Genomic DNA, 19290 nt, shown 5'->3' on the forward strand with positions numbered 1-19290 from the left:
TTTATTTTTTTATTTATTGTATTTATATGCTTCTCATTCCAAAGTGGACTCAGAGTGGATAACAAGTGGGATAAATACAATAATAGTAAAATACAGTCAAATACATAATAAAATAAATAATATAATAACAATGCAATAATATCCTTAAAAAAGCCATACACACACAGAAGTCAATCTAATTCCAGGCCTGCTGGAAAAGCCAAGTCTTAACAGCTTTCTGGAAACCCGTTAGGGAGGAGATAGTGTGAATCGCCAGAGGCAGATGTTTCCATTTTATTACCATAGTTCTATTTTATTAGGGAATGTTTTTCATAAAAATAGCAGGTATTAGGCTGTATATAAGGAAAACAATTCTTTTCTTCCTTTTTTATTTATAGAGGGAACTATGACTTTAAAGATGAACCCTACTGTACTTCTTGCTTCAGAATGTGGTTCTTGGTTTTCCATATACAGAAAAAAAAAATCTGTAATACATTACATAAATTTCAAATACCCTATATACCCAAGTATAAGTCGACCTGATTATAAGCCGAGGCTCCTACTTTTGCCACAAAAACTGGGAAAACTTATTGACTCGAATATAAGTCCAGGGTGGAAAATACAGTGGCTACTGGTAACTTATAAAAATGGAATATTCTTCTATTGTAGCTTCTTAAAATTGTTTTTGTAGGAGAATAAAAAAAACATATGAAGAATGGTTGCAGGAACTGGGTATATCTAATTTAATGGAAAAAAAGACCAGGGGAGACATGATAGCATTCTTCCAATATCTCAGAGTTTGCCACAAAAAAGAGTCAACCTATTCTCCAAAGCACCTGAGGGCAGAACAAGAAGCAATGGGTGGAAACTAAACAAGGAGAGAAGCAACTTAGAACTAAGGAGAAAATTCCTGACAGTTGGAACAATGAATCTGTGGAACAGCCTGCCACAAAAAGTTGTGAATGCTCCAACACTGGAAGTTTTTAAGAAGATGTTGGATACCCATTTGTCTGAAGTAGTGTAGGGTTTCCTACCTAGGCAAGGGGTTAGACTAGAAGACCTCCAAGGTCCCTTCCAACCCTGTTGTTATTATTATATTATGTAACTTTTTTCCTTCCAAAATGTTTTTTTATTTCTTGCATCTTTCTTCCTCCCCTTCCAAAATCTTCCTTTTTTTAAAATTCCAAAAACCTCTTAAAATATCTTTAGGAATGTTATCTTAATCTTAAAACCTGTTATCTTAATCTTCATTACAATGTGATTATAATTTTCTTAATAATTGGGATTTCATATATTATTTCAAAACAATTGCTTAAATCAAACTTCCATATGATAAATATTTAGATTTTCCATTTAAAACGTATTTCATAAGTTAAAATCATTATTATTATCTCAATAGATCGTTAAATAACAATTGGGGGTTACTCAATCATTAATTGTAAAATCTTTCTTCTACATGATATTTATCTTGCATAAGGAGTAACCATACTGTTTAAAAAAAGGTAAATCTATTCATATTAATTATGTAGAACAAATGATTAATGACAAAATTCATACTATTATATTATTCTAACCTTTGTATTGTTTTAAACAAGTCATCATTAACAATCCTCTTGGGTATGATAAGTATAGTTGGAAGAAAAAGTTTAATTACACAGAGTTATCCCCACTTTAAGCAACATTTTCTTACAAAATAACCTATCCTGTTAATCAAATTTAAATGGGTAACTTACATTTTACTTGTACATTTTATTTACTTGTAAAATATTGTTGCTGGCTTGATCAGAAGAGAAAGCCATGGTTTCTTCCTTCCTTCAACCCTCCTGCCCCTTCCCCCACTGCTTCCTGTAGTGGAGGAGCTGTGATTGGTACAGCCTGCTGCCAATTAGATAGCTCTCTCAGTGCCTCCTTTCTGTGTAGAGAAGGAGCTGTGATTGGTTCAGCCTGCTGCCAATCAGGCAGCTGAAGGGTAGCAAGAGCAGAAAGAAAAAAAAACCTTGTGTTGCCAGCCATGAGGTTTCTTTCCTCCCTGCGTTTCACATCAGAACTGTGGGGCTTTGGGACAGTTTTCAGGTCAGTGAAAGTCAGTGACTCTAGTATAAGTCAAGGTTGGATTTTTCAGCACATTTTTTGTGCTGAAAATATCGACTTATACACAAGTATATACGGTATATGTTTTAGTAATAACTTAAATTGTAATAAATTATAATTTGGAAATTAAGAAGTAAATTGGAACTAAGAGTTATTTCCACTATATCTGTAATAATAGTAGTATGTCTTCTTATTAGGTACTTCGATATTTGGGCAGATTTTTTATCAGCAGTTCAGTATTTTACAGCAGCTTTTGTACCCCTTTCAGAAAAGACAAACAATAGGAAAAACCCTCAACAAACAAACAAACCAGGACTTCTTCAGCATGGGAATATCATGCTGGTTCTCTCTCCATTCTTAGACTGGAGTATATGAAACAGAGATTTAATATATGCGATCCTCGGGATATCTACTCTTCTGCCAACTCCATACATTGTGTCACATAAATATTAAATACAATGTAAAGACCAGCAACAAAACACAATAAAACGAACCAGCTTTTGAAGGATTGATATTTATCACATTCAATGAATTTTACTTACTGTGGCCATTATGAAAGTGCTTTTTTTCTTCTTTTCTTTTCTTAAGCCTCATTTAGTGTACAGTTAAGTCCATAATGTACAGGAAATAGTGTGAATCTCTGGAGGCAGTTGATTCCCTAGGGTCAGAACTGCCACAGAGAAGACTCTTCCCCCAGGTCCCACCAACCAATATTGCTTGGCGGACGGGACCTGAGAAGGCTGACCTTGTGGGCCCTTACTGGCTATAATGAGGTGGGAAGCCGGAGGCTGTTTCATAAATAGTCTGGCCCTGAGCCATTTAGAGCTTTAAAGGTGATAACAACACCTTGAATTGATTTTGGAGACTGAGTGGCATACCCGTTATTATATGTGCAACTGCATTTTGCACCAGTGAAGTCTCCGAACACTGTTCAAGGGTACACTCTTGTTAGTATTTGGATAGAAAATCACCAAGAAATATCTCAGCTGCATTTTATAATGTAGTATTTTAAAAATATAATCTTGAAGAAGCCAATTGTAAACTGGTTTCAGATTGGTATCAAGGAAACTACAGGGATGCTTCCATGAAATCAACATGTTATCTTATTTTTATTTCAATCAAGATTATCTCACAAAATTAATCCTTATTGGAGTGAAATTTTAAAAAATCCCTACTGGTTCTGTGGGTATGGCTTGCTGGGAGTAGCAGGGGAAGGATTCTGCAAAATCTCCATTCTCTCCCAGTCCAGGGGTAAGATACTGCAAAATCTCCATTCCCAGCCCACTCCAGGGGAAGTATATTGCAAAATCTCCATCTTCTCCAATTGGCCACTCTGGGGCCAATAAGAGGTGTTATTTGCTGGTTCTCCAAACTACTCAAAAATTCCACTACCAGTTCTCCAGGACCTGTCAGAACCTGCTGAATTACATCCTTGATCTTCATGCCTCTGCAACATGACACATAAAAAGAGAAAAACAGAAGAGAAAAACAAAGTTCAAGTACTAACTTCTAATTAGAATTAGAATTCTAATCCTGAAGAGGTATAATAGAAACACTTCATAACAGGACAAAGAAAATGGAGATGATTTCCAGGAGAGCTATTTGAGAGATCATCCACAATATTTTCTTTTGAATTTTTTCATATATAGGGAAGCCCTGTAGCAGTAATGGCAAGCCTTTTTCTAGTTGTGTGCCAAAAGTGTGTGCGTGTGCAGGCGATAACACATGTGCATGCCGCTTTCCCACACATGCCTCCCCAGTATGTTTTGGGCCTGGAAGGCCACCTGCACCAAACTTTGCCAGCCCTAATGGTCTACCACCACTGCGCCTCCTTCTCCTGCCAGCCTCACACTCCAGGCAGCATTCAGAATAGATGTTTGCTCTGGTAAATGTTGGTGCCTTTGCTTTCTAGGGGAGCATTCCCAGCCACCGCACCTCTTACCACTTACCACAGCCAGGCATGAAGGGATGTGGGTGACAGGAACAACAGGGTAGGATTTCCCTCTCCTGCAACAGAGGCTTTTTTTTCTTTCCAGACCAGCTCTAAGCAAGCTATGGTTCCGGTTCTGGTGGCAACCAAGGAGGTAGCAAAGAGAGCGCGCTGCCAAGGACAATGGTTTTTACCATTAGATTTCAGCTTAGCCAAGGCTCTAAACCCCTGTTTTTTTTACTATGCCAGGGTTCCCTATACCCTCAGACCTGAATTGGTTGAGTCAGGTATGCTGCGGCAGACTATTTTGCTGGTTTTGTTTGTGTTGCTTGCAAGAACACTGAGACAGAGGTGGCGCTGGAAGATGGTGGTCGCAGCAATATAGAATAGAGACCAGAGACCAGCTGCAGCCATGAAGGAGCCGTGAAGAAGTCAGAAAGGGATTGTACAGTACGGAAAGCTGGGGAGAAGCTCCTTACATTCAAGATGTGGAGCGGACAGCCATACTGTCGAGTGTTACCCAGTGGGGTTGCTGCCAAACGGAGCAGAATTGAGAGTAAACCCCCATCACTGGCAAGTGAGAGTGGCCATGTTTGGTTGGTATCAGGCTACATTTAACATTTGGAGCTGGAGCCGGTGGTCGAATGTTGGAAATGGCAATGAGGACGGCAGCGGTGGCAACACCAAGAGCTGGGAAATTGTGAGTCTGACAGAATCAATGCTGTCTGGCTGTCTGGTGAGAGCAGCTGGTGGAGGGACATCATTGGTGAGCATGGATCCATTATTAGGCTGGGAAAACCTTGCCGAGCCGACTGTGGGAATAATCGGTGGGGGCAAAGCCAGACAGAGGAACGACGTGGTGAATGAAGGAAGGTGGGCAGGTGAGAGCTGCCTGTGAGGGAGTTGAGAATGGACTAATTATCCCAGAAATTAACATCAAAACAGAGCACCCACAGAAGGAAGACAAGATCACAATCGAAATCAATGCAAACAAACATTACTATAATTTATTATTGACCAACATCAGTAAGCAGAGGCCGTTTGAGATCTAGCAATATGCTATTGACCTCTCTTAGACCCTTGAGTCTCTTGACTTTTATTATTTTAGCTGACTTCGCTGCAGGACATATTGATAAAAGATGTGGAGACTATGCCAGACCCACTATACCATCATATATTTAGGAAGGACTTATCTATTGCAAACAGGACTATTGAAACTGGGAGGACTTTTAAGAACATTATTCTCCCCCTCATTGGAAGGGAGGGGATACCACTTGACAAGAGAGAGGAGCAACATTTTTTATATTAGAACATTATGCTTTTACTAATCACTTTTAATTAATTTATGGAGGGTTATTTTAAGGATTGATTTTGTTGAATGCATATAGTGTGGTTTGGTGGAATATGTATTCTTACTGTTGCTGCTTTTAATTAATATATGGGGGAGCTAATTTTTTAGGGATGGATGAATGAATATGCAAGGATGGAGGGGTGATTGGGATGAGTGAACCAAATGGAAGGGCCAGCGTGCCTGGCTCTCTGGAGGCAGGAAGAGTGGGGGAGCCTATCTTTGAGGTGGTGGAGGGCCAGAATATTCTGGTCTTGCTGGGGAGAGGCAGATTTGGCAGGAACTGTGGAGTAGGCTGTTCTCGGGAATAAGACCTCACTGTTTGAAAGCAATCCATTGTTCTGGCCCCATGAGCTCAGCTTGGGGTTCAGGTGATAGCTGAAATCCAGGTGATAGCTGAAATCCAGAATCAGGTTGCTGTTTCTCAATGCTAGGTCAATTGTAAATAAAGCTCCCCTCATCCAGGATTTATTCCTGGATGAGGAGGCCGACCTGGCATGTGTAACTGAGACCTGGCTTGGCCAAGAGAGAAGTGTTTCTCTCTCTGAAATGTGCCCAGCCGGGTTTCAGGTATGGCACCAGCCACGAACCCTGGGAAGGGGGTAGCTATTAGAGCCAAGAAGACCATCAGCCTACGCAGTCTCTCTGCTCCTAAGATAGAGAGTTGTGAGTCAATCTTTGTGAAGTTGGACCTAGGGTTTCAGGTGAACTTGTTGCTCACGTACCTGCCTCCCAGCTGCATATCAATAGCCCTGCCTGCACTACTCAAGGAGGTAGTGGGGCTGGCGGTTGAGTTTCCCAGACTTATTGTCTTGGGGGACTTAAATATACCATTGCTCAGTGAATCCTTTGGGTTGGTGCAGGAGTTCATGTCTTCCATGGAAACCATGGAACTGACTCAAGTAATTCTGGGCCCAACATGGTATTCTTTCAGAGCAGTTGAGTAATTATCTGAAATTAAGATGCTTAGATATCGTGCCTTTGTCATGGTCGGATTATTTTCTGCTAAGGGTTGATTTTAAGGCTCCAATCTTCCCCTGCAGGGAGGCGGAACCAATTAGGTGGTTCCACCCCATGTGCCTGATGGACCCGGAGGGCTTTCAGAGGTCGCTTGGGGTTTTACTGGGTTTGCTTGTAAACAATTCGGCGGGGTCCCTTGTAGTGGCCTGGAATATGGCTGTGGCAGGTGCTCTAGACCGGATTGCGCCTTTGGGATCTCTCCATAGCAGTAGACCCTGGAGATCTCCAGAGAATGAAACACCAGAAGATACGTCTAGAGAAGCGTTCTTTATTGCATCAGCAGAATCTTGCCCAGCCACCATTTAGGGTGACTTGCTCCCTCTTTAATCAGGGGGGAGTTGATGAACTCTTGCAGGGTAGTGCTGAGGACTTCAATAAGTTTTTCACAGAGAAAATCACTCAGATCTGAACAGATCTTGACTTGGAATGCGGTGTCGGCTGACAACGAGTCAGTCAAGGTGACAGGAGATTGTTTTAGTCTTGTTGTCTTGGAGGAGTTTGACCTGGTAATGCCTGGTGAAGTGGACAAGGCCATGGGAGCTCTGAGCTCCAACACCTGTTTATTGAATCCGTGTCCCCACTGGTGGTTTTGACCAGCAGGAAGGTGACATGAGGCTGGGTCCAGGTGATTGCTAATGCTTCCCTGAGGGAGGGGTCCTTTCTGGCTCCCTGCAAGGAGGCAATTGTGCGCTCCCTCCTCAAGAAGCCTTCTCTGGACCCACTGTTCTAAACAACTATCGTCCTGTCTCCAACCTTCCCTTCCCACTAATGCTCTGCCCACTTGTTCACTTACTTGGACGGCTCACTTAGTTGGCTGGCTCTGGTAGGAAGCTCCTGGCTGCTGCCACTGCACTGCACACTACTCATCCACTCTGTCTAGCTCTTTTTCTGCCTGCCTATGGCCAATTTCCCCCATGGCAAATTGACAAGGTTCACTTGTCCTGTGATGACTTGGGAGTGGTGAGCTGGTTGTCTTGAGCTGGCCACACTGAATTCTCCCACTCCACTCAAGGTCTACTTTCTGAATTCTAAAATATACACATTTTATTTAATGACTCTCTTTTCAGCAACAAGCACAGTCTTATGACATGGAGAAAGTCTATTACATTAGCATGTTATGATACTTTCACAATATATTTTTAATATAAGAAGTTTGATTGCTTAGTACTGAGGTGGCTTTACTATTTTTAGATACAAATTCCAATATTAAGAGTAATTGAATAAATACACAATGAATCTCCTGATGATTTGGGTGAGAAGGGAGTGCTCTACTGTTGCACTCGAGATGCACAATTGCATGATTTTTATACGCTCCCACAGCATTGCAGAAATATCTGTAATTGAACTGAAGTTCTCAGAAAAGATTCATTTATTCTACAGCTTTAATTCAATTGTTGCATGGATTAAATAGTAAAAGTCTTTATATAATGTTGCTTTATATTTGTTCTGTATACTTAAAATACAAAATGACATCATGGAACACAACTGACATTAAAAATTGTAGCTACACTATACATTTTCCCTTTCTCACTGTTAATGACTACAATTGGTGCAATGCTAAAAGCCCATCATTAATTACATTCGTGTTAAATATACATCATTATGATAGCAAGACACAGAAATATATACTAAGAATACTGTATTGAGGGATCAAGTATACAAAAACATGATTGCTTTTTGCAGTAGCTGTTTTCTTAACATTTAGCTTTGTATCACAAAGAAAGCAATGGGGCATATTTTTTAAATAAATGACATGACTTTTGCACTCTTTCTCTTATGCTGTTTATTAATGTGTTTTGTGGCTTTTTTTCTTCATTTAAGATTTTTAAACTACTGAAAGAATATTGTTATTTAATAGATTAAAATATAGTAAAAATGAAATTAAACAGAATCAAAAATAAGTATACAAATATATTTATAAATATACAAATATACAAGTGCAGTCGCCTCTAACAAGGTTAGAATCCAATGGACTTTCATTCAGGAACTAAAATTGTAGATCTTCCTCAACCTTTTAGTCTTATTACTATATGACCACCTTTTTACATGCAAAGTATGTGCAATGTTTGCATTCCTACCTACAGAAGGTTCAAATTATACTTGTCACAGGTGTAAACAAGTTAAATTACTTGAGGAAAATTCCAGACACTTCCACAATCAACACTATCAGTTTCGATGGTGAATAAGATGAACGTGACAAACTTCTATTAAATCCAGAAGTCTCTATCTGAACAGAACATAGTAAAGAAGATGAAAAGGGCAAGAGTGATGGCAGCATGTTATACTAAGAAAGAAAGAGAGGGAGGGAGGGAGAGAGAGAGAGAGAGAGGGGAGAAGGCAACTTCTGCTGTCTCTGAAACTGAGTAGTTGATTTCATATCATCCCCCAGGAAGGAAGAATGGAGACATCTGAAGAAAAATCTTTGCTAAATGTTTTAATGATAAGAAGCAAAGTAGATTTTCTCAAAGGAAAAGGGGCACATGTTGGGGATTGGAGATTCACTCCCTGAAGGAACAGAATTAACCAGACAAAGTTTTAAGGAAAATTCATTCATTCATTCACTCACTCACTCATTCAATTTCCATGCTGCTCATCTCCCTGGGGACTCTAGGGTGCTCATAGCAGAAATATAAAACATCAATAATAATACAAAAACCTCTAAAAACAGTTTAAAACAGTTTGCAATTCACACAGTTAGACCCCAGATACCATTCATGGCTGGATCTCACGGGTTACCACCATAAGTCCTTGGAGGGGGGTGACATATAAATCCAATAAATAAATAAAATCAACAGCCCAAGGCCTGTCAGAAAAGCCAGGTCTTTACCTCTTTCCGGAAGGCCAATAGGATGGGAGTAGTCCAGATCTCATGATGTAACTAGTTCCAGGGCAGTCATAGAGAAGGCCCTCCCCTGCAGCCCCACCAGCCGACACTGTTTATTTGATGGGACCCAGAGAAGATCAACTCTGTGAGCCTTTATCGGTTTCTGGGAGCTATGTGGTAGAAGGCGGTTTCAAAGATAGTCTGGCCCTTTAACCATGTAGGGCTTTAAAAGTAATGACCAACACTTTGATTTGCATCCAGAGACTAATCGGGAGCCAGTGCAGTTCACTGAGGATTGGTGTGATGTGGGTGTATCTAGGTGCACCCAGAATAACTCACGCGGCTGCATTCTGGACCAACTATAGTCTCTGAACACTCTTTAGAAGTAGAGCCTGTTGCAATAATCTTGCCTTCTAAGTACAAAGATGAAAGATGAGAGAGAGAAGTTCATCAAAATAATCACCACCTTCCTCCTTTTTCATATTGGGACAAATGACACTACTGAGATTCTGAAAACAATTTCAATGGACTATGAGCAATTAGGGAAGATAGTCCTTATTTTGCCCCTTTGCAAAAGCTTTTGGTGTGGAGAATGGAAGCCTTTACGGCACAATCTCATGTCCCTGAATTCTCTACACCAGTGGTTCTCAACCTTTCTAATGCCGTGACCCCTTAATACAGTTTCGCATGTTGTGGTGACCCCAACCATAAAATTATTTTCGTTGCTACTTCATAACTGTAATTTTGCTACTGTTTATGAATTCTAACTTTACAATCTATGGACTTCAACTCCCAGAATTCCTGAGCCAGCCATGCTAACTTAGGTATTTTTGGAAGCAGCCATAGCTGTCCACAAATAGAAACTCCTAAAGAAGTTGGAACTTCGCTTTCTCCAGGTGTGCTTTAGGATTTCCTTGTTCCCATCTACCAGAAAGAGCACCTAGAGTAAATGTCAGGAGTTTGTGGCATGACCTATTATTTTTATTTTTGAAGACCAATGTGGGAGAAAAGATGTGAAAATATTAAAGACATCAATAAATGAATGAATTTTCTTTCTTTCTTTTAAGTTCCATCTTACAAAGGTGCGTGCTGTGGTTCCAGTAGGCACTGAAGGGTTTCATCGGCCCCTTGCTTTCTCCTCTTCCCAAATGGTTTCTCCTCTTCCTAATTGGATGCAGCTCAGTTTCCCCTCATTCCCTCTGAGACAGCCTGGAACCAATCCTGTGTCACCTCCCTGCTGGCAGAAACCATCCAGGAGGGCCACAGGTCCTGCAAACAAGGAGAGGATCTCACAGCTTCTAAAGCCTTGTCCACTTCCTCATACGATCAAACTCATCCCACACAATAGGACTAAGACCTGCTCCAGCCATCTCGGTCTGATTTGCCCAATCAGAGTTCCAGTCTGTCCGAATCTGGGCAACTTTGTCCACTAGAAACTGAACAATTTCCTCAGCTCTGCCCTGCAGAGACCCCTCCGTTCCCTCCACATTGAGAAGGAAATAAGTCACCCGGAAAAGGGCAGCTGGGTGCGAATCCACAGATGCAATAAGTGCAGAAAAATGTGAGCATTCTGCTGCCCGTATCACCACTAGGTAAACCTCAATAAAGGTCTTAACAGTGTTCAGTCAGATTCAGAATTACTGGTTCTCTAGTTCAGTGATGGCAAACCATTTCTTTGCTCAGGTGCCAAAAGGGTGTGCCCACACCCGCAATGCAATATCCCCATGCATGCACACACAACCTCCCCCCTACATTACCCTTACCCATGCTTGCTCACAAGCTTCATTTAAGAGGCTTTCCTAAACCCTGAGGAGGACAAAAATCAACTGGCCAGTATGCCGTGTGCACTGGAGCTGACATAGGACAAAGCCTTGCGTGCCCTCAGATATTGCCCTGCCTGCCACTCTGGCACTTGTGCCATAGGTTTGCCATTACACACACAACACATACTAATTAGAACTGCAGAAAAAAAAATACTACTAATCTTCCTTCCATTGAGGACCTGTTTACTGCACAAGTCAAAAAGAGAGTTGTAAAAATATTTACAGACCACTTGCATCCTGGACATAAACTGCTTCAGCTCTTACCCTCAAAATGATGCTATAGAGCACTGCATACCAGAACAACTAGACACAAGAACAGTTTTTCCACAAATGCCATCACACTGCTAAACAAATAATTCCCTCAGCACTGTCAAACTATTCACTGTCTGAATTACTATTACCATTAATTTTCTCATCATTCCTATCATTCCTATCATCCTATTCCTATCTCCTCCCACTTATGACTGTAATTTTGTTGCTTGTATCCATATGACTTATATTGTTTCCAGGTATGACTTGATTGCTTATTTGTACCATATGACTATAGAAACATAGAAGATTGATGGCAGAAAAAGATCCATCTAGTCTGCCCTTATCCTATTTCCTGTATTTTATCTTAGGATGGATATATGTTTATCCCAGGCATGTTTAAATTACTGTTTAAACATGTTACTGTTACTGTGGATTTACCAACCACGTCTGCTGGAAGTTTGTTCCAAGCTTATCTTTCAGTAAAATAATATTTTCTCATATTGCTTCTGATCTTTCCCTTCTGTCCTCCAGACTATACAGATTGAGTTCATTAAGTCTTATCTGATAAGTTTTATGCTTAAGACTTTCCACCATTTTTGTAGCCTGTCTTTGGACCCATTCATTGGAGTCCTTAAACCATGTCTCAGTTATGGCAACCAGATCCAAATTATCTCTAAGTAATCTGCCTCCTGTCCCTGCTGGCAGTGGCCCCTGGGAGACACCTCATCAGCTTCACCACATCCTTATTCTGTCCCAAATCAACACCTGTAACAGTCGGGTCACCCACAAAAAAAATGTGTCCTCTTTTAATTTCCACTAACTGCACCTGTTGGTTTGGTAACACTATGCACCTCAGTTACAATAACTTCCCCTTGGAACATCTCCTCATCCTCCATCTGAGGGGCCTCGCTAATATCCGCAACAATCTTACCATTTATATGAATCTTACAAGAACATTATATGAATTAGATACAGAGAGACCAAAATTGCTGTCTGTGTTCCACTGCACGTCTACACAGCCCTTCTCATTAAGTGGGGGGGGGGGATGAGGAAGTGGAGGCTGCATGCATGGTTGCATCACAGCATGTTGCTGGGACAATCTTTCCACTTCTGACTGCAGGATACAAACTAAGGACTGAAACCTAGAGATCTCACCATATAAACTAGATGTCCTTATGCAAAGAGGGCAGCACCCCAGGTTCCACAAGGTACTACGGAACACAACAGTTACACTGCACCAAACCAGACATGTTAACAATTTATTGAAAAACAAGTATTACCAAGAAAATCAATAACCCCTGTTGCTACCAAACTCTTGTCATTTTTGGTTTGTAGTTATATGGTTCACTAAATGGGCCACTACTTTTCTGTCCTCCTTCTCTCACTTGGTCTTGCCCTGGCCTCTGTGAACTGAAAGTGCAATTGAAAATGGCTTTTCCCCTCCTTTTTTCTCCTATTCACTCTACTATACTCTATCACTTGAAAAATAAGATTGCTTGTTGGGACTTGCCAAGTGTGTACTCATAATTTGCCAAGCTGCTTTTATCTTCAATAGTTTAAGTACAGAGTACTCAGACCTTACTAGTGGCTTATGCTTTCTTCAGTTTTGGCATCAACCTATTAATATAATAATTTTTGATGAAAATTTTTTAATCAGCAAGTTTTATATGCTCCATAGTTTTGAAGAAATTAGACTATTTAACTCATGTAACTGAAGAAGTCTGAAGAAAATTAAGCCTGGTGGTATAAAGTAGGAAGACTAGAGTAAGGCTGAAATGATCCTGCAAAAGTATTGATCAGCTGATGAATTTATCATAATCACAAATAAAGACCTAGGTAGTCAGTAATGAAAATGACTTACACACTGTACTTGTTTTAAATTCAAATCTTCGACTGAAGCCACCATAACCGGCCGAGGTGCGAGCACGAATCTGGAAAATGTATGCTGAAGCTGGTTTCAAGCCATCTGCTATAATTCTTGTCTGCTTGGATTTGATGATGGTATAACTGGTCTCCTGATCCTTTTTTGGTGCAACAACATACATGAACACACATATATAGAATAATAAATTTCATAAATAGCAAGTACAACCATTGGGTCTGATTCTTGCCAATATTTTTGTCTATGATGATATAATTCACTTAGGAATTGGGTATAGAATTACATCCCTACCTTTCTTAACTATTAAAGTTGATATAGATTTGTATCTGCATCTAAGTTTAAGCTATTAATAATAACCTTCTATTTAACTTTACAACCTAGCTTCATATTCTATTAAAAGTTACCTAATCTAGCATTAATTCTGGCGTGCATGCATTTTAATAGTGAAGAAAGATATTTGTGTAGAAAAAGGAACTTTTAGCTTGTTCCACAGCTCTGCAAATAAGGGAACTCGAACTTTCCTTCATAGTTTATATATCAGAAAAAACACAAAACTCAGTTTTATATTTGCTGTTAACGTTATTATTAAAAGGATATGTGTGCCTTCTGTATTTACAGCATGAGAATTATTACATTAATGTAATAGTTTTAATCAGAAATATCACTATAAAGCTACTTTTAATGCAGACATAGCATGTAAATTTTAAAAGGTATTGCTGAGACCTATCTGATGAATCTAATTTTATTTGCTATTTTATACTATTTATTATAAGAATTTTAATGAGATTTGGATCTAACTTCTTTTAAATAAAGTCTATGATGAAATGTCTTTTAATAATAATAATAATAATAAATAATAATAATAATAATAAATAAATAATAACTTCAGGATTCCAAATATAATACTAAGTTTAATAATGTAGTATACTTATGCTACTCTAAAATAATTGCATTTATCGCTAAAGCATATCATGTTTAAATGAAAATTTCTTTACAAAATAATAAGGTTGCAAGTTGATCAAATTACTACTTCTAAATTAATTTTGAAATCAAATTTCCTATGGTTATCTCTTGGTTTTTTTATATTTTTACAATTTTTAAAATCCTAAAACCTGTCCATTCCACGTTAACCCCTGCAATTCCAAGATACATTAAAAATGCTCCCCTATGGTTACAGACAGGTTTGATTTTGTAGGTTACAAAGCCTGGTGCTATCTTATTACTTTCTGATTATTATATTTGACTTTACTAGTTCCCGGGCATCATTTAAAATCAACCAGTCTAATAACAGTTTGTAGCAAACTCCTCATTAATTTCTTTTTTAGAGAACATCTGCCAAATTCTCTAGCTCTAAAGTTGCCAAGCATCATCTTAAGCAGCATTCCAAACCAATATAAGGCTAACGTGCAAGCCCATATTTCATGGAGTTTTCTCAAATAGGCAGGTATCACCAGAATTTCAGTTCTGAACTTTCATTAAATCTTTGCCTTGACAAGCTTGGATGCACTACCCTCCACAGTTCTACTTAGTTGGCATAAAAGTATCTCTCTTCAGCATAAAAGTATCTCTCTTCAGCATTGTTTATGCCCATGTGAGGATGGCTCTATGGAATTCATAAGCCACATGCAGGATCTTAGAAAACGTATGAGGGGAAGTAACAATGAAAACTCTCTCCTGAAACTGGACAATTAGAATTAGAGATTTTTAAGAATTGTCTCCCCTTCATTGGAAGGGAGGGGATACCCTATGGCAGGAGAGGGGAAGGAGAATATTTTATACCAGGATCTTATATTTTTATGGTTTTATGTGCCTTTTAATATTTTTACTGCTTTTAATAGGAGGGGGAATTTTAAGGATGGGTGATTGTTGAATGTATGTGAACTCTTATTGTGGGATAGGTTGAGATGAATGAATGGATTGGAGGGGTCAGTTTGCCTGGCGATGTGGAGGCGAGAGGAGTGGGGGAATCCATCTCTGGGGTGGCAGAGGGCCAGAGTATTCCAGTTCTGCTGGGGAGAGGCAGATATGGTGGGAGACATAGCGATCCCTTGTTCCAGGTTCATGACCTCAGCGGGGTTTCAGTGTGGCACCAGTTGTGACCCCAGGGAAAGGGGGAAGAGTGGCCATTATAGCCAAGAACACCATCAGCCTACACAGGCTCGCTGCTCCTGAGATACCGGGTTGTGAATCCCTCTTTGTGAAGTTAGACCTAGGTGGGCTTGTTGCTCATGTATCTGCCTCCCAGATGCATGTCAACAGCCCTGCCTGCGCTAATTGAGGAGGTAGCTGGGCTGGCAGTAGAATTCTCCAGACTTATTGTCTTGGGGGACTTCAATCTGCCATCCCTCCACGAATCCGCTGGGTTGTTGCAAGACTTCATTGCCACCATGGTAACCATGGACTTGATCCAAATAGTTCAGGGCCCGACTCACGAAGGAGGACATGTACCCCATATGGTATTCCTCTCAGAACAGTTGAGCAATGATCTGAGATTAAGAGGCTTAGATACCTTGCCTTTGTTGTGGTCATATCATTTCCTGCTACGGCTGGATTTTAAGGCTCCAATTCTCCCCCGCTGGGAGGCGGAACCGATTAGGAGGTTCCGTCCGAGACACCTGATGGTCCCAGAGGGCGTTCAGAGGGTGCTTGGGGCTTTGCCAAATTTGCTTGTACACAGTTCGGCAGAGTCGCTTGCTGCAGCCTGGAATATGGTGGCGGCAGAGGCTCTATACCGAATTGCACCTTTGTGACCTCTCTATGGCAGTAGACCCTGGAGATCTCCTTGGTTCACTGAGGAACTCTGGGGGATGAAATACCAGGAGAGATGTCTAGAGAAGTGTTGGAGGAGAAGTAAATCTGAATCTGACCAAATACTTGTAAAAGTGTCGCTCAGGGTGACAAGACGCACATATAATGTTGCCCTGTGGAATCCCACCCAGCCGCCCTGTTTATGGTGACTCATTCCCTCTTTAATCAGGGGACGGTTAATGAACCCTTGCAGGGTAGTGCTGAGGACTTTAACAAGTTTTTCACACATAAAATTGCTCAGATCCGAACAAACCTTGACTCCAATTGGAATGCAGTGTTGGCTGACAAAGAGTCAGTCGAGATGACAGGGGCCTGTCCCAGTCCATCTATATGGGAGGAGTTTGACTGATAACATCTGATGAAGTGGACAAGGCCATGGGAGCTGTGAGTTCCGCCACCTGTTTATTGGACCCGTGTCCCTCCTGTGTCCAGATTACCAACGCTTCTTTGAGGGAGGGGTCCTTTCCAGCTCCCTACAGGGAGGCACTTGTGTGACCCCCTCCTCAAGAAGACTTCCAGCTGTATTTAACAACTATCATCCTGTCTCCAACCTTCCCTTTATGGGGAAGGTTGTTGAGAAGGTGGTGTCGCGCCAGCTCCAATGGTCCTTTGATGAAGCCGATTATCTAGGTCCTCAGCAGTCAGGATTCAGGCCCGGCTACAGCATGGAAACTGCTTTGGTCGTGCTGATGCATGATCTCTGGCAGGCCTGGAATAAGAGTTTATCCTCTATCCTGGTGCTCCTTGACCCCTCAGCGGTTTTTGATACCATCGACCATGCTATGCTTCTGCGCTGACTGGAAGGGTTGGGAATGGGAGGCACCGTCTTATGATGGTTCTCCTCCTACCTCTTCGGTTGGTCGCAGTCAGTGTTAGTGGAAGGTCAGAGGTCGACTCCTAGGTCCCTCCCTTGTGGAGTTCCTCAGGGGTCGGTCCTCTCCCCCCTGCTATTTAATATCTACATGAAACCACTGGGTGAGATCATTCGAGGGATCAGGGTGAGTTGTCATCAGTATACTAATGATACTCAGCTATACATCTCCAACCCGTGTCCACTCAATGAAGCAGTGATGTGCCGGTCCTAGAGGCGGTTAGGGTCTGGATGGGTGGTAACAGGCTCAAGCTCAATCCTGACAAGACAAAGTGGCTGTGTGTTCTGCCTCCCAAGGACATATCCATCTGTCCACCCATTACCCCGGGACTGCCTTCTGCCACATGAGTCCTAGTGACCGGTTAGGTCCCACAAAGTTGGCCTTCTCCAGGTCCGTCAACTAGACAATGTTCTTTGGTGGGACCTAGGGGAAGAGCCTTTTCTATGTGGGCCCCGGCCCTCTGGAACCAGCTCCCTCTGGAGATTCGTACTGCCCCCACTCTCCTTGCCTCACTTATGTCGCCAGGCTTGGGGTGATTAGATCTTACACCCTGGACGACAAAATGTTATGTATGGTTATTGTTCAAATGGGTATGATTGATTTGTTAATAGAGCTAACGATTTTAGAGTAGTTTATTTAATTTTCCTTAATTGGATTTACCGCATTTTATTTGCTCTCATAGAGAGTATAACTCTTATTTGTCATTCTTTTTATTCACTTAGGAATGTCTGATTTTCTCTATTTTTTCTATTAATTCTACCTAAAGCTGAATAGTAGTGCCAATTAGGTGATCACCACTGATATTTGCATTATTATTTTTATATTATCTTTATTGTTATTTAATTTTATTGTATTTTCTACCTGCTTTTTGGTCCTATTTAAGAGAATGTGTTTCTATACTATGTTTTCTTGACTAAAGCTATAATAAAACTTTATTATTATCAGATCAAATTGAAAAAACATCTGTGGCCACATTCCCATTAGGGACACACTTTGTCTTCACATCATTCAGCCATCACTAAAGTGATAGGAAACCTGTCCCCATCACAATTATTTTGGTACAATGAAGATAAGATGATTCTAGAAGATGCCACGATGATCTACAATTTGCAGACAAACTATATTCTTTTGAATCAAATTGGTGAGTTTGAATTGGATCTTAACGGTCTGTGTACTTCTTTCAATAAAGATTTTGAAATATTTTTTCCCAGTCAGAAGTTATAATTGGCAGAAAAGCACTGTAGTTTGGTGAACAATATAAAATGTCCCCGATTGTCAATAGCAGCAATTTATAAAACTGTCTTTATTTGCTCTCTTCTGTTGCATGTGCTATTAATGATGTTTTGTGTACTATGAACCAATGGGCAACTAAGTGTGCTTAACTAACAATTTATTTAGAAAATTTGAAAATTACAGTTTAGTCATGTGGGACACAGCTTAGGAATCTATAAAGCAAAGGCCTCATCATTTTCAATCAAACAGAAATTTGGAATTGTTAGTTGGGAAAGTAAAAATACTTGGATGCATAGAGCAACAAAAGCTGCTTTTGTAGGTTTTCTCTTTGCATTGTCCTGGCATTTTGAAACTAAAACATTTAACCAAAATAGTTCCCAAAATAATAAAACTGGAAAATGAGCATAATTAAGAAACAGAACTATGAAGTTAGCAATTTTTAGTTTGAAGAGTATTTGCCAACAAAACACTACTGATATTTTTTTTTACTAAGGCATCCTACCATTTCATATGTGGCATTGCTTTATTTTACAGGGATTTTAGTTATTTTTGTTAAGTATTTTAAATAAGTACATGACTTTCTGATGATATTCTTATGCTCGTCTAATCTCAGTAATTAAACTCCAATTCTTGGAGGATATCCCATTGAAATATGGTGACTTTTGAGTATGACATTGTAATGTACAGTACTTCGTCTTTGTTTTAATGCAATGATTAGAAATGGAACTGATAGGTAAACTAAAATGTTTTTTGTTTGAGACAAATAATGTAGTAATCAAAATATATGCCTATGCATGCATAAATATAAATGTTAAAAATTCCTAATCCAATATAATATTTGGCAATAGTTTAAAATAAGAAATGATGTCATTACTCTTTAATATAAATTATTCCAAAAGAACAGAAGCATAAAGAAATGAAAGTCAGTATGATCTTGGAAACAGGCTATCACACCTTTTCAAAATATTTGATTTCATATTCCAGAATGATGCCATTGGGTCGATCTGGTTCCTGCCAGGAGATTGAAATGCTATTTTTGGCGACTTTCCCTTTTTTCACATTCGTGATTGGAGATGGTGCTGTCATATGAAATAAAAGAAATCAAAAAGAAAATCAAAACTATTGTTTGATCAAATGGAAAATAAAAGCAATTTTTCTGAAAAGTTTTAAAAATTGTAAACCTAGACCATCTTTCTGTTGTAGGTTGTTTCTTATTTCTGAGCAAAAA

General features: G+C 40.0%; 1 protein-coding gene and 1 long non-coding RNA gene across 2 annotated transcripts in view; one reads left to right on the plus strand and one right to left on the minus strand.

Moving 5' to 3' along the window:
* The window catches only part of EPHA5 (EPH receptor A5), a 123426-nt gene that overhangs the window by 25002 nt on the left and 79134 nt on the right, over positions 1 to 19290 (minus strand). The window contains exons 5-6 of the mRNA XM_070729368.1: positions 19017 to 19141; positions 13129 to 13288 (exon numbers count right to left, since the gene is read on the minus strand). Coding sequence (XP_070585469.1) covers positions 13129 to 13288; positions 19017 to 19141 — 285 coding nt within the window. The remainder of the gene's footprint in view (positions 1 to 13128; positions 13289 to 19016; positions 19142 to 19290) is intronic.
* Positions 1970 to 19192, plus strand: LOC139154595 (uncharacterized). Its single transcript, XR_011556938.1, has 3 exons — positions 1970 to 2052; positions 17775 to 17970; positions 19047 to 19192. It is a non-coding gene; the product is annotated as an uncharacterized lncRNA (long non-coding RNA).

Source organism: Erythrolamprus reginae, chromosome Z (assembly GCF_031021105.1).
Source record: "Erythrolamprus reginae isolate rEryReg1 chromosome Z, rEryReg1.hap1, whole genome shotgun sequence".
NCBI classification, from domain to species: domain Eukaryota; kingdom Metazoa; phylum Chordata; class Lepidosauria; order Squamata; family Dipsadidae; genus Erythrolamprus; species Erythrolamprus reginae.